Source organism: Strongylocentrotus purpuratus, unplaced genomic scaffold, assembly GCF_000002235.5.
Source record: "Strongylocentrotus purpuratus isolate Spur 01 unplaced genomic scaffold, Spur_5.0 spur5_scaffold_20, whole genome shotgun sequence".
Taxonomy (NCBI): domain Eukaryota; kingdom Metazoa; phylum Echinodermata; class Echinoidea; order Camarodonta; family Strongylocentrotidae; genus Strongylocentrotus; species Strongylocentrotus purpuratus.
Window position 1 is genome coordinate 50,773,103 of NW_022145606.1, and position 22,335 is coordinate 50,795,437.

The 22,335-nt window shown below is 37.6% G+C and overlaps 1 protein-coding gene across 1 annotated transcript in view; it reads right to left on the reverse strand.

Annotated features, from left to right (window-relative positions):
* Window positions 1-22,335, reverse strand: part of LOC757047 (MAM and LDL-receptor class A domain-containing protein 2) — a gene marked incomplete at its 3' end in the record, with an annotated part of 60,738 nt that overhangs the window by 33,508 nt on the left and 4,895 nt on the right. The window contains exons 4-24 of the mRNA XM_030994046.1: window positions 21,892-22,096; window positions 20,765-20,902; window positions 20,165-20,290; window positions 18,629-18,759; window positions 18,050-18,134; window positions 17,001-17,123; window positions 15,711-15,857; window positions 14,786-15,051; window positions 13,867-14,122; window positions 13,080-13,308; window positions 12,199-12,367; window positions 11,679-11,781; window positions 10,095-10,247; window positions 9,279-9,466; window positions 7,032-7,200; window positions 5,838-5,978; window positions 4,977-5,239; window positions 3,324-3,558; window positions 2,387-2,470; window positions 1,478-1,647; window positions 630-759 (exon numbers count right to left, since the gene is read on the reverse strand). Of these exons, the coding sequence (XP_030849906.1) occupies window positions 630-759; window positions 1,478-1,647; window positions 2,387-2,470; window positions 3,324-3,558; window positions 4,977-5,239; window positions 5,838-5,978; window positions 7,032-7,200; window positions 9,279-9,466; window positions 10,095-10,247; window positions 11,679-11,781; window positions 12,199-12,367; window positions 13,080-13,308; window positions 13,867-14,122; window positions 14,786-15,051; window positions 15,711-15,857; window positions 17,001-17,123; window positions 18,050-18,134; window positions 18,629-18,759; window positions 20,165-20,290; window positions 20,765-20,902; window positions 21,892-22,096 (3,511 nt within the window). The remainder of the gene's footprint in view (window positions 1-629; window positions 760-1,477; window positions 1,648-2,386; window positions 2,471-3,323; window positions 3,559-4,976; window positions 5,240-5,837; window positions 5,979-7,031; window positions 7,201-9,278; window positions 9,467-10,094; window positions 10,248-11,678; window positions 11,782-12,198; window positions 12,368-13,079; window positions 13,309-13,866; window positions 14,123-14,785; window positions 15,052-15,710; window positions 15,858-17,000; window positions 17,124-18,049; window positions 18,135-18,628; window positions 18,760-20,164; window positions 20,291-20,764; window positions 20,903-21,891; window positions 22,097-22,335) is intronic.

The window sequence follows — 22,335 nt, forward strand, 5'->3', positions numbered from 1 at the left end:
AAAGTAATGTAAAGTTGTGCTACACAACATTGCCAACTCCTCGCATGGTTGATTGAAGGGTGTTTCTGCACTAATTTTTACTACACTGGTGTCAGCGGTGGGATGTGAGAAGTGTTACATTTCTTTCACTAGCCGTTTTGTTTGACTGAGCTTTAATTTGAAATGTACATATGCACAGGTGGTAGCAGTACATGTAGGTAAAAAGTAAAAACTTACAGGATGTTTTAAGATTGGTTGTGGTTTGATTAAGTGTTACTGTCACACTGATTGCGGGATGGGACCAACCTGGTGGGTTGTACCCCCTGCCCCCAATCCCTGGATCTTGCCCCCACAGTAACAAAACACTCTAAAACTTGGCATGTATGTGTAGATAGGGAATCTTCTAATTAATAAACCCAAGAAGTAGTAGGTAAAATGAAAGTTATGTAACGTTGTGTTACACAACAGTATATAGTCACGTGATGGCTCAGTGGTATCTGGTCCCTGGTTTGAAACCACATGATGCGCTAGTGCTCTTTAGGAAGTCCCTAGGAGAGGACTTAAAGCCATCAGTCAACTGGTTGCTTACTTACAAGCATGCCAGTATATGCTTCCTTAGCAGTCAGGTAAAAACAAACAAACAAACTTACATGATGTTGGTGGAGGTGCAGGTTGGGTAGGTATCTCGATGGGGATAGAGCAGATGGAAGGATGCAGAAACATGTCGTCCAGAGAAACATCACTGGTGTAGTTGTACCCGACTACACCCTCAAAGATCACCTGAAACACAAACATCAAATAACATCAGAGATATAAGAAGCATCAATGATGAGACAAGCATTATAAGACTCTACTTAAAGGGACTTGGTATTAAACATTGTTAAGATGAGAGAAAATGGTGCTAAGGTAGTAACTTCATTGCAAGATGTACAATTAAAGACAATATTAAAGTTTGAATGAAAACAGACTATTATATTGATGAAAAAATTGGGACAAATCTATCTGATCAATTCATTGATTCTCTCAACTACATCATCACAATTTAATTACATTTAAGGTAACCGTAAATTGTCACAAAGCAATGAATTGGCTCTATATACCATTCCAGATATTTAGGTGTTGAGAGAATTTCAAAGCCTGTTTTATGTATTAAAAAACATTTTTTTAAACACTGTTTGACAAAAGTTGATTAAAATACTTAAATGTTATCTTGCCAAAGCCAACGGCTGTCATGTGCCCCCCCCCCACCCCCCGGGCTGCCATCGCCTCAAGCTTTCATGCTTATGATAGTAGGCTACTGCATATATCTGGATTCTTCGATTTACCTCTATAATTTCAAGTTTTCAATAATATCCATTAATTCTTTTGTAATTAATCAGTTGTCACCTTTATTTATTTCAATCAATTATAGTATATATAATCATTGTTTTTTGGAATATTTGGTATTTGATTTTTCCATAAATGCAGAAACATTTGCTTTAACAAAGATCATTCGTACCCAGAATGTTGAGATTGCGTCCACATTGACCTTGGCCTGAAGCCAGATGTCACCATGATTCTTGCTCTGTGTGAAGACTAGTTTAGGGGCCGTGTTTTCAGTGGCAGTGTAAACGTTCAAATCACCCATTCCAGCTCCATACATGTGATACCAAAAATCCATACAACGTCCTGCAAAGAAATAAGAAGATATTATTATTATCATTATTTATTTTGCGATAAAAATTAGAAATTCACAGTATATACAAAGTCAACATAGTAAATATAATTATCTTAGAAAGAATAGGGAAAGAGAAGCAAATGAGAAGCAAGGAGGAAAGAAAAACTGGTTACCTATGGGCCAGGGTTTACAAAAGTGAAATGCTTCACTGTTACCCAGAGGACCGTCGCATGCCTCTGGGCAATTAACAGTGAAGCATTTCACTTTTGCAAAACCAACTTAATATCAGGGTGGTCTTCCCCTTTGAAATTATAATAGTTGCTGTATGTTGCTAGAAGTGTTTTTATTTACATAAATGTACTCCAGCAAATTAGCTGCTCTTTATTTACATACTAAGAGCAGTACAATAATAATAATAGTGGAGTCTTATATAGCGCTCATGTCTGGCACATTGCCACTCCTGGCTTACTATTATTTTCACCCTGGCTTTAGCACGGCTGCCGTTACGGCGCTCAAGCATTTAAAGGAACTAATCCCTGCCAGGTATCCATTTACCTCACCTGGGTAGAGTGTGGCAACTATAGATTAACGTCTTGCCAAAGGACAATAGTGCTGTGCCAGGGATTTGAACCCGTACCTTGTGGTTCACAGTCCAGAGACTTTATCCACTGGACCACAACAACTGAAGAAAACAAAATTGTTTCAAACTTCACAGGAAATAGAATTTCAGAATATATATGTTGAGCCTACCTCCGGTTGCAGGGAAGTGTTCACTGAGTAGCCATGACTTGCTTCCTGCTGTACGGAATGACCCCTCTATGAAGACATAGTGACCTGCAGAAAGGAGGAAACCGTGATCAATACTGGTATTAGCAGTTATGACAGGTTCAGTGACCCAATCAGAATTATACATCAAGTGTCTCTCTAAGAACCTCGGTCTTGAACCATCCATTTCAGCATTTCATATCCTGTTGCTCCACATTCTGTGATTAAATCATCTAGAAAGCCTTTACAAGGTATTACCCTCTTCTAGTGATGATTTTAAAAAAGGAAAGTGATCAAGTTCCTAGGATGGGCTCAAAACCATGTCACAGACTTTGCCAAATTGAATTGAAGAGGACATCATTTAGACCTTCTTCATATATGTTCATGACATTTGTGGTCCTTCTTTCCCTCTTGTGTCATCCACTTCCAGATTCCATGATCTTTTACTGGTTCATCATCTTCCCTTCACAACATTTGACCCATACATCTCAGTCCACTTTTCTTCACCACTTCCACCACAGTTTCTTCCTGACCCAACCTTGACATGACCTCCCTTGTGTATAGAACCGAAATATTGTAAACAAAAATTTTGAGATAATTCTTCCCCCAAGAATGACTGAGGAAATCTTATTTCTTTCAAGCCTATCTGTACTATTTTAGCCAGGAGGGATTAGACCTCCCTGCATGGTCACTGACAGGTGCATGGCTATCTTGATCAAATCAGCTCTCAATTAACATAAGAAAGGGGGGACCAGGGGACCAACCCAAGCCATATCTGAACTTGCTCCTTTAACTTTTACATAATCCTTAATGATCACCGATTAGGCATTCTTTGCTATATAGAGGGCGCAAGTAGCTCTAAGAAGTGCAGTGGGGCTTTAAATCATCAGGAAAAGGAGATGTAAGTGTTACAAAATCTCACCATATCCAGTCTGTAATGTATGATCAATGCTTGGTCCTGTGTAACCAGACGACGTCGTGTAGCTCCCTCGTATCCAGTCAAAGTCATCGTTCTGGTAGTCGTTGACGTAGCCGCACATGTCGTACTCAAAGGTGCAGGTGCCCTCTTCGAGGCAGAACCTGTCGTCGATGTTGACGTCGTCGATGGCCATGTGGCTGCCGGTGGATGGGCCTGTTGATGTGAGCTCAATGTAAATCTGTGGAATATAGAAATCAAGATGATTGTGTTAGCCTGATATGTTTAAGTTTTGCTACAAACATTTAAAGGGACTTAGTAACATTGTTTAGATGAGAGAGAATGGTGCTCCAATGCTAGATGTACAATTAAAGATAATCTGAAAGTTTGAGTGAAAACAAACCATTATTAACAATAAAAATTGGGAAAAACTGATCTGATCGATTCCTTAATTCTCAATGTAAATCTGTGGAATATAATAATAATAATAATAGCTCACATTTATAATGCGCCTAATACTTTGTTTCTAGGCGAGGAACATATTATTACCCCGGCCATCGGATTCAGGCTTACCCGCAACACAATGTATGCACATGTTCCACTCCCTGGGAAGCATTCCAGCTAGTCGCCATTTTACAAGCGCCACTTGCTAATCCAACCACATTAACTTTCGCATCCTACCGGGTACCCATTTTAACACCTGAGTGGAGAGTGGCAAATGTAGATCAATGTCTTGCCAAAGGACATTAGTGCCGCGGCGGGACTTGAACCGCGGACCTTGTGATCCACAGTCCGGTGACATATCCACTCGACCACGACACCTCTACATATAAAATATATATAATATAATCACATTAATATTCATTTGTAAAGCGCAATAACTAAGTGGATATATTCTATTGCGCTCTTTGTAAATGCTGTGCTATATATACCATATGAACAAGTGAGTTTTAAGTCTTGATTTTAAATTATCTAATGATGGGGCTTTCCACTACGGGCAGTAAAAAGAAATGACCGGTCTCCGAGGGTTACTTGATAGAAATCAAGATGACTGTGTTCGCCTGATATGTGTAGGTTTGCTACAAACAAATCATCTGTTAAGAGCCACCATCATCAACAGCACGACACCACTAGCGGATATATGCCCATTTAAGCGAACTCAATTTAAATGTATCGCTTTAGTATGGCTGCTATGATTATTTCGAGGAATTAAATCCTGTTAGGTGCAAACCATGTGATCCACTGTCCGGTGACATATCCACTAGATCATGAGACCTCCACTCAAATGACCATTAATATCCCCTGCTGCAGCTTGAACTTTACAGATCAGGGGAGTGTTTCAAAAAGACTAAAATCGAGTTTAAGTCGGACTTAACTATAGCAGGCCATTCATGCCACTGGTTGCTCTCACCATTATGATCTTTAGATACTATTTTTTCCCTTTAATTATGAACTATAAAAAAAAAGTAAATTCTGTAGATTTGTCACCAAGATTGGTAGGTCTCTTGAGAAACCAATGCCATTAAATGATGAGAAAAAAATAGTGGCATGAACGGCCTGCCATAGTTAAGTCCAACTTAAAGTCTATCTCAGTCTTTGTGAAACACTTCCCAGATTCCTTTTCCCTTCAGTAAAAAGAATTGAAAGAGAGAATCTTACCTTGTAGCTTTTCTCTGGGTCAGGAATCACTTCCACCTGTGCTAGCATCCACCTGTCACCCTGGTTACCGGTCTTGGTCAAGCTAGGACTAACAAACAGGTCCCCATCATCCTGTCTATAGACTGAAAGAGTTCCAGGACCGGATCCACTCATGTGATAGTAGAACGACACGCATCTAGGACCAGTGTGGGCATAGTCCTGGCTCTGTAAGATTCCGGTGGTACCAGCGAAATGTGTGCTGGTGTCCACATAGAGATAATGGCCTGAAGGGATGAAAAAATAGACACATATTTTACTAGAGGGTTTCCTCTTTCTCTTTCTTCTTCACCTGTCTCTTCCTATTTCCCTGCCTATCTTTCTCTCTCTCTCTCTCTCTCTCTCTTTCTCTCTCTCTCTCTCCCTCTCTCTCTCTCTCTCTCTCTTTCTCTCTCTCTCTCTCTCCTCTTTCTCTCTCTTTCTCTCTCCCTCTCTCTCTTTTTTTCTCTCTCTCTCTCTCTTTCTCTCTCTTTCTCTCTCTTTCTCTCTCTTTCTCTCTCTTTCTCTCTCTCTCCCTCTCTCTCTCTCTCTCTCTCTCTCTCTCCTCTTTCACAGATGCCTCTTTGCTTTTTCCTTTGCCACCTTCTGCCTCCCCTATATAAACTCATTATTATGTTTCTTTCTCCTCTATGACAACATTTTTCATACCGGTATAAATTAAGGTTGCAGTCTGGTATTGTTTTGTTGTTGTTGTTGTATACTTGTATATGTATTGGGTGTTTCGTTTTAACCTTACAACCTAACCTAACAATTAAAATCATTTAAATGAATTCAGGAGACTAGTGATAATATACACGATCATCAAGGTAGAAAAATCTTACTTACCTGAGCTTGTAAACGTTGTGTGATCTAGGATCGGTCCTACTCCTCCTGCACCAACTGCAGTACCCCATAACCAATCAAAATCATCGATACCATCACCCAGGTTCACCCAGTCACAGAAACCAAGCTCAAAGTCACATTCCACTGAAGATACACAGAAGACGTGAACAGTGTTAAAAATGATATAATAATAATATGGATATTTATATAGTGCCGGTATCCGCCAGGCTCTGACGCTCATGGCGCTTTACACATATTACCCTGGTTGTAGCCGAGCTGCCAAAGTAACTCAAGTATATCAGGTACCTATTTACACCTGGGTGGAGAGTGGCAAATGTAGATTATTGTCTTGCCAAAGGACATTAGTGCCGCGACGGGACTTGAACCCCGTACCTTTTGACCTGCAGTCGGGTGACTTATCCGCTAGACCAAAACACCTCTATATTATCAGATCACATTCTCATTTCTGGACAGACATTCTCGTGATTTATAGGGTATTTAGCGGAGCTATGCCTTTCAAGCCACACTGCATTTGTAGATTCCTTTTTCCTTATCTCTATCAATATTTATAAGACATAACATTATATTGCATTATGTCATTTCTATACGAGAATGAATATCGTAGTTGAAAATGAAATTTTATTGAAAATTGACATTCCCTAAGCAAGAAACGTTCTCAAATTGCACAATCAAGTGTTAAGTCAGTTATAGTTCCATTTCTTTGCTGCATGAATTGTCATCAATTTGAACTCAAGAAATTTTCCAGGAGATTTCATGCATGCGAAATTTGTAATCTTACAGTATTTTGTACATTCTACAACGACTGTCCTGGACAAGAACCCTCTGTAAACGGTGTGGTAAAGTATTTTGTACACTTTATTTGAACTGACAATTAAAGATTGTATTTTTGAGCTTCAAAATTAAAAATAATCATGTCGAGGGTCAGTGACACAAAGACGTAACTTAATTTTGGCCATTTTGAGAAAAAGGGGTTTATGTGTCACTGAGCACTTGGACCTTAAGGAGTTAAGTCTATGTTTCATTAGCTATTGAATTCAATGGGGTGTTGGGTGGAGTTAAGTCTTTGTGTTTCCTGGAAAGCCCACATTGTTCAAAACATTTTGATATCAAATACTTTGGCAGAAAATGGAATTACATCTTTGTGTCACTGAACCCTTGATATCATAAATTACAAACCTGATCCTGGACAGACTCCCTCTGTAAATAAGATGTCGTCAATAGAGATGTCTCCATACCAGCCGCCTGCCCTTACAGCCTCTAGGACAAGTTCATAGTTTGAGGTCGTTGCTATGTTCCTCTGGCCAGGCAGCCAGGCATTTGCTTGGTTTCCTTGCTTGGTCCAGACCTACATGAATGAGAAATTAGACACTTCAACATAGAACAAGGAAACACCAGAGACTTGTTTCTCAAGGCCTTTTTTTTCATTGACAAATGACAAAAATCAGTTTACTAATCTGCTGATAACCAATCAGAAATAAGGATTTCACTAGCTTATAACAAAAATTGTAATTTTTCACTAGTGACAAGGTTTGTGAAATAGGCCCGTGGGTAATTTTACAAATGTGTACTATAATTCCATTCTTCTAACACAAGCTTTACAATTGTTCTCTCTCATATTTTATGGGTTTTATCGCATGAACCACAATTGACTACTGAACCTGCAAACATGTGTAAGTCGTATAATATCTATTATTTGAAATCAATGGGAGCAAGTATATATAAGTAGATTGCATCATTCTTAATAGGTAAAAAATTAGATATTTTATTAGGCTGGGGACTGCCTCGACAGAACGTTTATTTGGTTCTTTTGCAATTTTTTGTTTCTTGTTCATTATCTATTTCTTTGCTGTAGACATGTTCTTTTTTTTTTACTCTTGTCTTCACTTTTCTTTTTTAATTTTGTGTTTTAACTTCAATGTATACTGTGCATCCTACATGTAATTATGTTCTCAATGTACAATGTGTTTCCAATCTACTTTTTAAATGGACTTGAATAAATTAAATTGAATTGAATTGAATTGAATTGAATTGAATTGCATGAAGTGTACTCCTGTGTAATGTATAAACGACAACAACAATGCTACTTCTACTGCTATTGCTCATTCATATACTACTACTACTACTAATACTAATACTGATGGTGAACATATTTTAGCTTGTATGTGTATATAGCATAAGTAACTAGAATATAGAAAGTCCCTATTTGCCTAGGGAAATTGTTATAAGAGAAATATCAGGATAGAAAATAATATGTATGCCTAGTATGTTTAATATAACATAACATTCACACTAAACTGAACAAAATGTCATCAGCATGGTTTAAATACTAAAAAATGAGTTATGTGACACATCTAAAAACTGATTGTTATAAAAAAAATTGGATGTATCATAAATCTCATTTCTTATCTCCAGACACATTACAATTACATACAACTTGTAATCAAAGGCATTATGAAAGAGGAGGATGCATTTTGTGCAGGTTTCTGTATACTTTTTATACTTAAAGATAAGCTTGAGTTCTGGTAATGATAGAAAATAAATTCTCACAGAATCCAACAAAACTTATACTGATTGTTACAACTAAATGACATGGGCCGAACGATTTTGGTAGAAAATGTATAGGGGCTCAGTAATGAGCATAGACGTAAATCAAGGAATAATTAGGGTTAGAACATATTAACCATAACCCTAACCATATAGACTAGCCCGACACCATGTGCTTAAAACAGGTCACTATTTGCAAATGAGACTTATGGTTTTTATTGAAGGTGATCTCCAGCAAATTTTTGTGAGTGTTTTTATTTTTTATTGTACTAGTTCAAACAATCAATCTACTGCAAGATACACGATTGAGAACGAGTTAGAGCCATGCTCTCTCAACATACGCTTCCCAAACCAGGGCCCCGTCTTACACAGAGTTGATATCAATTGCAACTCATTTGCAACTGCTATCAATCGCAATTATGTACAAAAGAGATAGGAGACTGCAAACTTGCGATTGAATGAAGACTTGCAATTGATTTGGATCAATTGTAAGTCTTTGTAAGACTGAACCCAGAGCTCAAGATTAGCTTTAATATTATTACTTACCACGCCTTCATTTTGCCTGTCTGTATCTCTCTGGATCACGTTGAACAGACCGATGGATAACGCACATACCTTTAATATTATTACTTACCACCACTTCATTTTGGCCATCTGTATCTCTCTGGATCACATTGAACGGACCGATGGATGACCCATATACCTTTAATATTATTACTTACCACCACTTCATTTTGCCCGTCTGTATCTGTCTGGATCACATTGAACGGACCGATGGATGACCCACATACCTTTAATGTTATTACTTACCACCACTTCATTTTGACCGTCTGTATCTCTTTGGATCACATTGAACGGACCTTTAATATTATTACTTACCACCACTTCATTTTGACCGTCTGCATCTCTCTGGATCACATTGAACGGACCGATGGATGACCCATACATATGGTACCAGAAAGAGAAGCAGTATGGCTGATTCTGAGTCGACCTGAGGGGGCCAGACAGTAAACGAACAAAGTCTCCATTCTTTGCAGGTGTCGAGGTTTCTAGGTACGCATAGTAACCTAAGAAAAGACAATTGATCAATTGATTGACCTGATGAGAACAAAGCATTCACCCTGTACATTTCTCACGTTAACCTCTCTAGATCCACTGTAGTCAATTGTAATAAAAACAATTTTTCAAGAGTCAAAACATTTTTGGATAAAATGTTATTCTGTCTTTCGAGCCATATCATTTCGTCTCGTATAATGTATGCTATTATTTCTTCACTTTTAATTTTTGTTCGAGGAAAGGGGGGGGGGGGGGGTTGCAGGGTAAATTCTTCATCCGGCGGCCAATCTTTCATAAGGTCAAATTGGCTATAATCATTATAACTATTTATTCATTTTCCATAGGACTCTGCTAATTTTTTGTAAAAAATGTCAATCCCGAAAAGGTTTTACTTTCTTTTTTTCCAACAAAATCCTCCAGTTTCAAGTGGTTTGCCTGCACAACCCCAATTGAATATATCGGGATGAGAGACCCTAGAGTTACAGTGATTCGATCAGTTGCATAACGTGAAGCACCAGGAGTTTCAAGTCTGACAAACATGAACGCTATACAAGAACCCAATATCATTATTATTATTATCATTACTATTATTTCGCCTCTCAGCCACATGCGACGCGACAAACTTAAATAATTAATAACCTGTTCCATCCGTGTGGTCAGACTGTGGTCCAGTGTAGCTTGATGATGTTTTCCCTTTACGTAATGTCCAGTCAAATGTGTCCGAGCCATTAGCCTGGGTCCAGCCACATAGAGTCCCTTCAGATGTTCCTGGTCCAAAGTCACATGTCAACTCTACAGGAAAATACAGAATATAGAGAGAGGTATGTAACAGTTATATTTTGGAATATTTACCATTTACTTTATTTAACGGTTTCACATTTAATTTGTCATACTCTATGCTTTACATCTCTTTTGCATCTCTTTTGCATCTCTTTTGCATCTCTTTTACATCTCTTTTACATCTCTTTTACATCTCTTTTGCATCTCTTGTGCATCTCTTTTACATTTCTTTTACATCTCTTTTACATCTCTTTTGCATCTCTTGTGCATCTCTTTTACATCTCTTTTACATCTCTTTTGCATCTCTTGTGCATCTCTTTTACATCTCTTTTACATCTCTTTTACATCTCTTTTGCATCTCTTTTACATCTCTTTTGCATGTCTTTTTACATCTCTTTTACATTTCAGCTCCTGACCTTTATCCCACCGCTGCCACCACTGTCATTTTTTTTTTTAAATTATCTATGCTAATAATGATAGTAATGTTTTATTAGGGATCAATACTAATGTTTAATGGTAAGTGCTGTACTATTATTCCCCTGGCTATAGCTGAGCTGACCTGGGTAGAGAGTGGCAAATATAGATTAAAGAGATACTGAACTGATGACATTTCTGCTCTAGCGTACTGTTTATTGCACAGTGCCATCTCATAGTCAACTTGCCAACAGTGCATAACCCAATACCTAATTCCCACTCCACAGAAAGAGGATTTCATGCAAGAACCAACAGCGCAGCCAGGGATGCAGCGAGTTACAGGACCATACTGCTACAGTTGACCCGAGATGGCGCTAGGGGGTTTTGCGGTAGTGCATAATGTCATAATTGGAGGGCTTTGAGCATCTTGCATGGTGAATATCTACCTATCTCTATCTATGTACCATAGCTTGGGGCGATGATGAAATGGACCTTAGTGCATAGCTTCTCCATAACTTTCTGCCTACAGCTGTTCTAGTTAGCTACTCTAATGACACTCCCCGTCCACTGTTTGATGTTATTAGTCCAAGTCCTAGTTGGTCTATATATACAGTCAGCCAATATTATACAAACCATGAAGTGTTTGATTTCATCTTGGGAAAACAAAGTTTAAGTCTGTATTCTCACTTAGTTAATTCATATTCCGACATTAATATTTGCTATCTATCACAATAATATTCCAAAGCTCTTTGCAAGCGCATAAGGAAGTTTTACTGTCCTTTGGCAAGACAATAATCTACATTTGCCACACTCGACTCAGATGAGGTAAATGGGTATCTGGTACGATTATTCCTTGAAATGCACTGTGCGCTGATATCGGCAGCCGGAGCTAAAGCCAGGGAAATAATTTCCAAAGCTCTTTGTGATATGCGCTATACAAGAACCGAATATTATAATTATTATCATAATTTAATATGCATTACACTAGAAAAAAAATATTATTATTATCAAATCTGACTAATTCTTTACCTGATGACTTGTCACAGTTGATAAACTTGATATCATCTAGTGCAATATCAGTAGTATCCTGTGTGTTGTCAAAACCGATTCCAGGCGAGGCTTCCATTCGAACCTTCAAAGAAAATTCAGAGCAAATTCAGAATGTTAAATTGGTAAATTCACATGAGTTGAGGATGAGCGATCAAGGATCCAAAAGACTTTCAAACCTCTGAAAAATCTCTGAAAATAGAAACAACACAACATATCTTGCACTATTCAAATTCCCTGCAATCATTTCACAATCTGATAACTTGATTGTAAAATACCCAATTAGTATGTGTAAAATCTATACAATCTGATGAACTTGATTAATTATTATCTTTGATCACAGGTAAATTCTGTTGATTTGTGACCATGATTTGTATGTCTCTTGATAAACCAATGACAGGAATGGTTAAGAGGAACTAGTGGCATGAACGGCCTGCCATAGTTAAGTCAAACTTAAAGTCGATCTTAGTCTTTGTGAAACACCCCCCTGGCCTGTACTTACATAGTACTGTCCTGCGTACTGTGGTCCTACTAGGAGTGATCCTCGGTGCCAGGTCGAGCCCTGATCTCCAGTCATGATCCAGGATGAGTCGGGAAGGTTGTTAACATAGAGGATAGAGGTCAGTGAACCTGCATCACCAAGCATGTGATAATAAAACTCCATCTCACAACTATAATGGTGGAAAGTGAGGAAATGAGAGAATCATGGTGTTGAAGACACATTGCAGAGTGAAATAAAATGGAAATATTACATTTATTGTTAAATGAATTTTGTCCTAGAAGAAAAATACCTCTATGTTGTATGTCCATTGTTGCTGAGGAAGATTGACTTTATGTTAAGTCCTCAACATTCTGTATTAAGCACTATAAAAGCGCTTTACATATATATTATCACCCCGATCATAGGACTCAGGCCTGTCAGACACAATGTATGCACATTCTCCACTCCCTGGGGACCATTCCAGCCAGTCGCCATTTTACAGACGATCACAATGCTGAGAAAAATACATTAACTTGACATTTGCATCCTACTGGGTACCTATTTACGTGGTTCAAATCCCAGCCCAGCACTAAAGTCATTTTGCAAATGTAGATTAAACGTCTTGCCAAAAGAATTTAGTGCTGGGCTGGGATTTGAAGCACATATCTTGTGATCTACAGTCCGGTGACTTATACTCTAGAGCACAATACCTCTACAAGTTCAGTTTATTTTCAATATTAGTTTTCGTTTCCAACAAAACAGTAATTTTGACAATAAATCAGATAAACAATTCAATATTTTATAATATAATACATTTTGTATGGTTTAAAGTTATAAAAAAGAAAGTATACATAAATAATAGTTATAAAGCTTTGTCCTAAAAAACCAACGGTTACTCTTACCTTGAGCCAGAGCTTCCAAGGACCAGAGGGCTGAGTAAGAGAGCGGTCATCCCATACGTTCCAAATGTACTGTCTACAAACATGTAGTGGCCCGACCCGAGGTTTAGGGTATGGTCAGCGGCTGGACCGCGTCCAGTGGGGGCGCTGCTCGCCTGGATCCAGGTCCATAGGTAGAGTCCGTTGGGGATACTAGACCAACCACAGCTGTCAGTCTCAAAGTCGCAGTTACCTGACAGGGATGCAATGACAGTTTTAACAGTTGTATCCCACTCCTGACATTGAGTATATTAACCCTTGGACTACTGGACCTCATTCATTCCCATAGGATTAATACATTTACCACCCTGCTCCTGTTAGAAAGGGGTTAATATATACGACTTTTAAATTATACTAAAAATTGTAGGTATAGAATGTAAAAAATCTTCGTTAAGCTAATGAATAAGTCCTCCTTAAAATGCTTGGACCATAGTTATCTAGCAGAGATCATAAAGTGTGAGGCATTGTATCCTACTCCAGTCACCCCCATTGCACGATGTTTGACAATATTGTCCTTTATTACATGTACCATTCAAACCTTTTATACAAATCTATATCGATCTATGAACCTGAATAGATAAATGGACCAATTAAGTGAAAATGATTTGATTTAACCATCACAATTTCAAGATAATAGCCCCTATCAAATTTGGTTTGCCTCAAATGCCAACAAAGATCTTTCCTTGACTCTTAGGCCTACAAGAAAGAAAGAAATTGGCGTTACACAGAATCATACTTATATGCAACTCACCACAATTGGCCTCATCTTCCGATTCACTGCAGTCTGTATTTCCATCGCACCTCTGCTCAAATTCCAAGCAGGTGCCATTGTTGCACTGGTAGGAGTCTGGTCCGCAGGTTGGAAGGTCACCAGGGTCTGCTGTAGGTGCCTTGGTCGTCATGGAGGGCAAAGGTATGTCACTGAACTGACATCCAGCAGAGAAACTTGTGTCATCGATGCCTATGTCTCCATATATACCATTGCCAGTGACAGCTTCAATTATAATCTGTGGCAAAATTTAGGTTTAGGTTTGATTTTGTTTGAACTATGAAGATGTGTATCGATCACCATTAATCCATTACCTATGGGAGACCAGAAGACCCAGTATAAAGGCTAAAGAATGAGCCTATCCAATAGCCAATGGGATAATAATGGTGAGCAGTGCACAGAGGCATTTGTTATAGTCTGCAATTAACCATCAACAGTCATCAATGTTTATCGTCACAGACTTTATACAATATATGACATACTATTTGAGTGCACTCTAGAATGCACAATTTCTCCATATATACCGGTATTACTTTTAATAATAGCTCACATTTATAACGTGCCTACTACTTTATTTCTAGGCGCAGTACATTTTGTTACCCTGGTCATCGGATTCATGCTTACCCGCACACAACGTGTGCACATTCTCCACTTCCTGGGGAGCATTATGTTGCTTGTGCTAGATTTGAATGAGGAGATTCAGCAGTAATAATAATAATAATAATAATAGTTCGTTCTTTTATAGTGCATTTCAGGACCGAAGGCCCTCTCAAAGCGCTTTACAATGTACAATGTACATTTACATAATTACTCAAAGCATTCATCAAAAAGGTGAGTTTTCAGCGCTCTCGCATGTACAATAGTTCGACATATTTTAATCCTGATTTTCAAACAAACAAACCTGGACTGGGGTTTTGAGATCCGTCACTTCAATGTCAGCTCTCAAGTAGTATTCACCGATCTCTCCTTGCCTGTTCCAGATCAGCGTCAGTGGGCCGTTGATGGTGTCTCTCGTGTAGACGTTCAGCTGGTTGATATCCACACCATACATGTAGTAGTAGAATCGCAAGAAGCACCCCGATGATAATATGGAATTGAGTGTCCTTGAGGCTAGACGTGCTCTGTCACCAGGGCTCGCATCGGTTGCTTCCATGTAGATGTAGTAACCTATAAATGGAAGAACAATTAACCCGTAAAATACTGAATTATGTTATGCCCGTAGACTCAATGCAGGATCTACCTGGTTCCCATGGGCAATGGGTTCAAGTCTATATCTATTCAATTGCCTTGGATCAAAACCCTAAACTGTTATATTGCCTACATTGTATTATACATGTTTACTGAATGAGTGAGAAGAGTCAACCTTGGCAGAACAGTCTTTGTTTAAATGGTTGACCAAAGCCAATAAAGAGTTATTTAATCTTATATTGATCCCTGTATTACCGAACCTATTGCCACCAGTTTGCAGATGAATGTGCTAACAGAGTGTGTGAACTTTCTTTGGAGGAAAACACAACTTGCCAATTATGGCACCATATAAATATCCATTGTCCATTGCTTTGCAAACAGGTATGGTTAGTCGATTGAGGCAAATGATCCATGTCAGTTTCATACGCTTACTTAATTATTAACTGCAACCTCGGACCCAACACTTACCCTAACCCTAAATCTAAATCTGAATAAATCCCAATTGCAAATTAACTGAACATTAACCCAATATATTCAACGAAATTAAGCTCAGAGCGACTGTCACCTAAGTAAATGTTGGATCAATATTGATTTGATTTGGCTGTTATTTGTAGGAAGATGTAGCCTATGATTGATACCTGATACTAATCCTGTAGTATGATCTCTGGATGGTCCTGTAAACGGTGTCCTTGTGAGTCCTGCAAAGTGTCTCCAGTCAAGCTCATCGGTGAGCAACTGACTCCAGGTACAGATGCCACTCTCAAAGTTGCAATTCTCGTAAGAACCTATATGGTCAAAGTATAAGGCGTTTACAAAAAGTTGTTGTATTGCCCTTTGTGACCGACCCAAAAATCTTAAAATCTGCGGTCGGCTTAAACAAATAAACAATGTATTAAAGCATTCAAAACTAAGGAATAAAGATCAGCCCAAAGAGGAAGGTTTCCGACCGACCGACCGACCCATATTTTGGCACCTAAATAAAGGGCAACTCAGCATCTTTTTTATTTAGGCCTAACAGCTACATTTATATTGCACACAAAAGTCATATCCATTGCAGGGGATGTTAAAGATTCCTACTGGATTTTTCCAGGCTGCCCAGTGGCGCTCAAAGCATTCAATAGATAAATTCCTACTAGGTACCCAGTTACTATACCCGGGTGGAGAGTGGCAAATGGATGTTAATGATTTGTCAAAGGGTGGGACTTGAACCTGAACCATGTGATCTGCAGTCTGGTGATAAACCAATGACACTATATATGTAAAGTCTATGTACAATCCTATTTCCTGATGAGCCATAACCAAGAAAGTAAGTAAATAAACAATATGGCTATTATGTTATTTTACATTACACTGAAACCTTTCAAAGCTGATAAATTATGCAGTCTGTTTGGAGTCAGAAAGGCGTTAACTCATATACTTTAAAACAGAGTTAATGCCCTTCTGGCTCTCAACAGACGATGTTTTCAAATTTTATGCTGACTCCAGAATAAAGATGATCCACATCTAATAACATCAAATCAAATCATGCTGGAGTTGTTGTACTCTGCAGTCTGGCATTTAATATTTAACTGTTGAGCTCATATATCAAAAGCATTTATGGTCTTATCTTTAAGCACTTCCAAACTTGGAGATTATTACCCCTGCTTTAGCTAAGCAGCCATTACGGCGCTCTAGCATTTCAAGGAATTGATTCCTGTCAGCTAGTACCTAATTACATCACCTGGGTGGAGTGTAAATGTAGATCAGTGTCTTGCCAAAGGACATTAGTGCCGCGGCGGGACTCGAAACACGGACCTTGTGATCGAAAGTCCGGTGACGTTACCACTTGACCACAACACCTCTACATATCGAGAACGTATTGAACCCAGAACCTCCCCTATGAGAGTCAAGAGCCTTTGACAATAATATACCACGGTGATCCCACTTACCACAATCATCCTCATCAGACATGTCTCCACAATCGTCTGTGAGATCACAGTATCTATCCGTATTGATGCAACGTTGATTGTCACAGGTATACTCTGTTGGGTCACATCCACCTGCAGGGGGCGCTATAGCGTGGAAATATTAATATTCACATATCAAATATAAGTTAGCACATTGGAAAATGGTTGCACACTTGATATCAAGTAAGAATTTGAGAAGAAATTTGTATAATGAAAATAACTGAGCATTATAAACAAAATTAAACTTATTGAAACCTTTTTGAGAAATGTCCTTCCCTTGAAATACAAGTAGAAAAATAACAATTTCAATGGAGTTCTCATATCTAATGTTATCTGAAACTTTTCATATTCAATTGAAATGTATAACAAGTTCTAAACATTATTATCTTGTTAGACTTGAAAAGCATGTTTGAAACTACAAACCTTCAGAATTCTGGATCTTGGAAAAAATGAAAAAACGAATCTTTTGAACAATAATAACAACACTAAAAATAGTAATACTCAAAACAAAATTAACAATAGAATAATACAACAAAAATATTAACAATAATGATAACAAATGATGTATAAAGTGCCTTCCAATTAACAATCAACCAAAGCTCTCACACTGTTATGATTATTACCTTTGTGACTTGATTCAAAAACTTTTCTGCATATTACAGACAGTGTAAATTATCTACTGCCTAGGGAGCATTCCAGGGGGTGTTTCACAAAGATCCTAAGTTGAACTTATCTCTAAGTTGGACTTAACAATTATGGAAAGCCGTTAGCATCCTTGAAAATATTTGTTAAAAGTTATTTTAAAAGGCATAAAATGTTGATTCAATTCATTAATTTTTTCTATTATTATGGGAGATTTCATGTTCTTGATGTAGAATTTATGAAAAGTCTAAAATTACTTGAATGTTTGCTTTTGAATACATTTCATTATGAAGCTACAAATGGCTCTCCATAATATTTAAGTCCAACTTAGAATCTTTTTGAAACACCCCCCAAGTAGAATAATAAGCATTGTTGTATTACAAGCTTACCAGGAAAGTCGCAATCACGGAAGGAAATGTCATCGATGGCAATATCTCCAATCACATCAAACGATCTCTCAGCTTTGAACTGAATCTATTGAAACAAAACAAAAACGCAATAAAATCAATGATCACTTTCATCAAAGGTTAGTTGCAGAATACTCTGATATTCCTTATGGTTCCATCTCTTTCACTTCAACACAAATTAATAATTCTACGAAAGTATTTAAAAAGCAATCATTATTGATAAGAAAAGAAGTTGCTATGTAGTAAATCAGCTAATAATAATTCCACTACAGCATTTAAGAAGCAATTATGCAGATTATATCGTAGAGCCAAATAGTTTTAAAGACTTTGCTTTAAAAACAAACAAACAAACAAAGGTCTGAAAAGTGGGAGGAAAAACGTAAGATTGATTTTAAAATTGCGCCTTAGATCAAGCTAAATGTATATATATATATATATATATATATATATATATATATATATATATATATGAGCTTTAAAATCTAATTAGGGTTATGCACAAATAAAAAACATGAAGATTTTTTTTGGGTGATTTTAAAGAAACTCCGTCCATCTTATTACCTGGAAAGTCCCTCGGATGCGTCCGACAGGCACAGAGGCACTGAACCATTCATTGGAACCTGTATCCTCCTGATAGAAGAGAAGAGCTTTCTCCAAACCAGACACGAGATAGATGCCCAAAGAACCAATATCTGAAAAGGAATCAATGCAAAGAGTCACGATATGCCCTTCAAATACTATCCCCCTCTCTTTCTCCCTCTGACCAGCCATATCTCATTCCCCTCACCTCCCCCCCCCCTAATTCTCTCTCTCTATGTGCCATGTCCTGAGACGTTGGTGCCCATGGAGTGCCCCAACTATATACTTCATATTCTATGAAGTAATTCATTCTCGCCGAGATCGATTCCACATTCAGAAATCCTACTCCTTAAGCTACTCATCCACAGAATCCTCCTTCTACCCCTACTCCTACTCTCCCCGATTCTTCCAGTTAGTGCAAGATTTTCCAAACCAGTCTTTTGTATAACATGACCCAAGAAGCTCAGCTGTCGACCTCTTATATTATTCAGAAGCTTTTGTTTTGTTTCGTCCTGCTTTCGTCTTGTTAGCATGTTAAAACTAGTAGAATGTTGAATATCTTATATTTCTTACTCAAAGAAAGGTTTACCTTTTCTCTTGATATTCAAAATGGATTTGTTACTGTCATCGTTAAGTTGACGAGTTGATTTCTGATGTATGACAGGTGAATCACTAAATTTCAATTCAATTCAATGATAAGAAGGAATGTTTATATCATGATATGCCATGACAAATAAATATTGTGATTGAAAGTTCATCTCGTCAGATTCTGTTTTTGTTAAATGTTTCTACAATATGTGGTACTGCCAGGTTCATGCATTACATGATGAAGCCAAGTAGATAACACATTTTCTGCCAAGAACTTTGAAGTTACACTTTGATTGTATTATGTATTGTAAGTTTTTCAGCTTTGTTAATGACTCCTCCTGAACAAGTGCTTGTATAAAAGTCGCGGTTATCTAGCATAAATAATGCAGTATGAGAGGTATTGTAAACCATCCTAACAGAAATGGGTTAATGTATTGTCAAGTTTATACATTTCGCAAAGAAAAAATGAATTATCAAATATGTCGCTTGAAAGTTAATTTATGACATTCGCTCAAAGAATCTATTGGAGATTGACAAGCATTAAAGGGATTAGGTAACTTTGTCTCAGATTCTGAAACAAAATCTTAGATTTAGCTCATGCTGCAATGATAATTATAAACCTTTAGGTCAGTCAGGAACCCCATTACTTTTACAAGCCGATCGCCGGTCTGATTATCAAGATATTTATGATAGGAAATTGAAATAAAATTTTGATTTTGCTAACGGTTTTCATAACACTAGGTCTACAGTCTATTGGGGGAAACGAGTATGATGAAAACTAGTCACTTTTTTTGAGGCACTTCTTGATCATTTTGAAGTGCAATTTTTTAAGGGCTTCAATATTACACCATATAAAAGACACTGATAACACGCAGGGCCATGCATCTCAGATTTAATATTGTTAAACGATGCCTTTAGTAAGATATCTACCTGTTCCATACATGTGCACCCAGACGTCGAGAATGCAGCTAGGACTTGCTTCGTTCAGCTCAGGAGAGAGAAGAAAAGCTTCACTGTAACTTGAGCCTTGGCTAGCATCGATGAAGAGATAATATCCTGCAAAATAGTGTTTATATTATGGAAGAATTTAATCAGTGGTGGGTCCAGTGTTCAAAAATAGGTGTAGCATCTTCCACGCCATATTCAAAATGACCCATCCATTGAATTATTCATTTACTGAATTGTAATGTATTTGTAATATTTTATTATATTTTGTTGCTTTTAAGCTATTGAACATGTTGACAGTTGAGAGTTAGAAAGTATCACCTGTGCGCTTAGAAACGCCTGTATAAAGAAGGGGGGGGGGGGGTAAGAGGCCTTTTTTAAGGGGGGGGGTCCCAAAAATTAGGAAATTTGACCGATCGATATTTCGTTTTTTTAATTATTATTTGTATTAAAAAAGAAATTAAAGGGGGGGTGGTTTCCTCCAAAACTCACACGTTAAACAAAAAATTGCCCCCTCCCCCTGCTTTCGCGTCTGTGTGCAGCACCTTTCAAACACTAAAGGTGCTTTCAAAGCAGTATACTCACCTTCACTCGTTTTGAGTGTATGATCTTTGGATGGTCCAGTGTTAGAGTTTGGTGTAGCACCTTTACCTCTCTGCCATACCATACTCCCTATACTGGTGTCGGTGTAATTACACCAGCCGGATTCAAAGTCACAATAACCTGAAAAAGAAAATACAAAGTTTTGGGAAATTTTGAAAATTGGGTGGATAGTGATTCTTTACCATTTCGATATATTTGGATGCCCCTATGGATGTTTTATAAGCACTAGAAAATGTAGCCCCTAAAACACTTCTGCTTTCGAGACAAATTTAATATAAAAATTTACTGGTGCTCCCGATAAATTTTGATAAATTACAAATAGCAACTTTTGGCCGTACAATGGTAGCTGCGACCATGAAAATCTCAGAATAGGTAGTTGTGATGTATAATTTCCAAACGGGAATAGCTAATTGGTCGATTATATTCAAGAAACATTGTTTTATAGCTATTAATATCTTGACCTTGAGAGGGAGCTATACAACATAAAGAGTTTATTATATACAATTTCATAACTTTAGACTCGATTTCAACCGCGACAACGATCACTGAATATTGTAGGATTGCATATGCTTTCAATATGTTCATTTGAACCAAATTCATGACCCCATACCAAAACTTTTTATTACCTTTAACAAGAAAATAAATAATGCAACAACAAAATCAAGGAACGGTGCTGAGGAGGATGATTCATTTCTACTTTCTTGATTGGAGACACAATTATCTACAATCCAAGTTTATGGAAACTATAGGCACAAATGGTTTTATTCTTACTTAAATCATACTTCTTCCCTGAATAATCAGATGCGATGATCTACTTATCTCCGATATTTTGTATTTTTATTTGAAACTGTTATCATTGTTATCATCATTAGCAATATTGTATTAACATTATTATTATTATCATTATCATTTTTGTCACATTTATGGAACTATATAAAAAAAAGTTCAATTCTTACAATAAATGAAGTAGACAAGCAACATTTATTTGACTCGGGTAAAACGTTATTTCAATCAATAGTTTTGGATAACACATGCATGCATCCAGTGTAAATAATCATACAGATTTTTAAAACAACTATATAAGTTTTGAAACTGAATATGATACATACCACAGTTGAGTTCATCGCTGCTATCACTGCAGTCAGCCTGGAAGTTACACACCAAGGTGGCGTCCTTCAGACATTCCCCATTATCACAGTAGAACTGGCACGTAGGTGCATCAGTAGCTCCTGCACATGCGCCGTCATAGATGTTAATATCATCCATGGCAACGTCACTCTGGGAAGGGGTTCCTATGACGCCTTCAAAGCCGATCTAAAGAAAAAAAAATATTGGATAATTATATAGCGCACATATCCATAAGGTGCTCAAAGCGCTCCAATATTACCCAGGCTCTGCTAGGCTGACGATTTCGGTACTCACAGCATTCAAGGAATTCCTTCCTACCGGTACTCATTTACTTCACCTGGGTGGAGTGTGGCAAATGTAGATCAATGTCTTGCAAAAGGATGATGATGATGACTAAACTCTCTCATTCCCATATACTTTTGTAT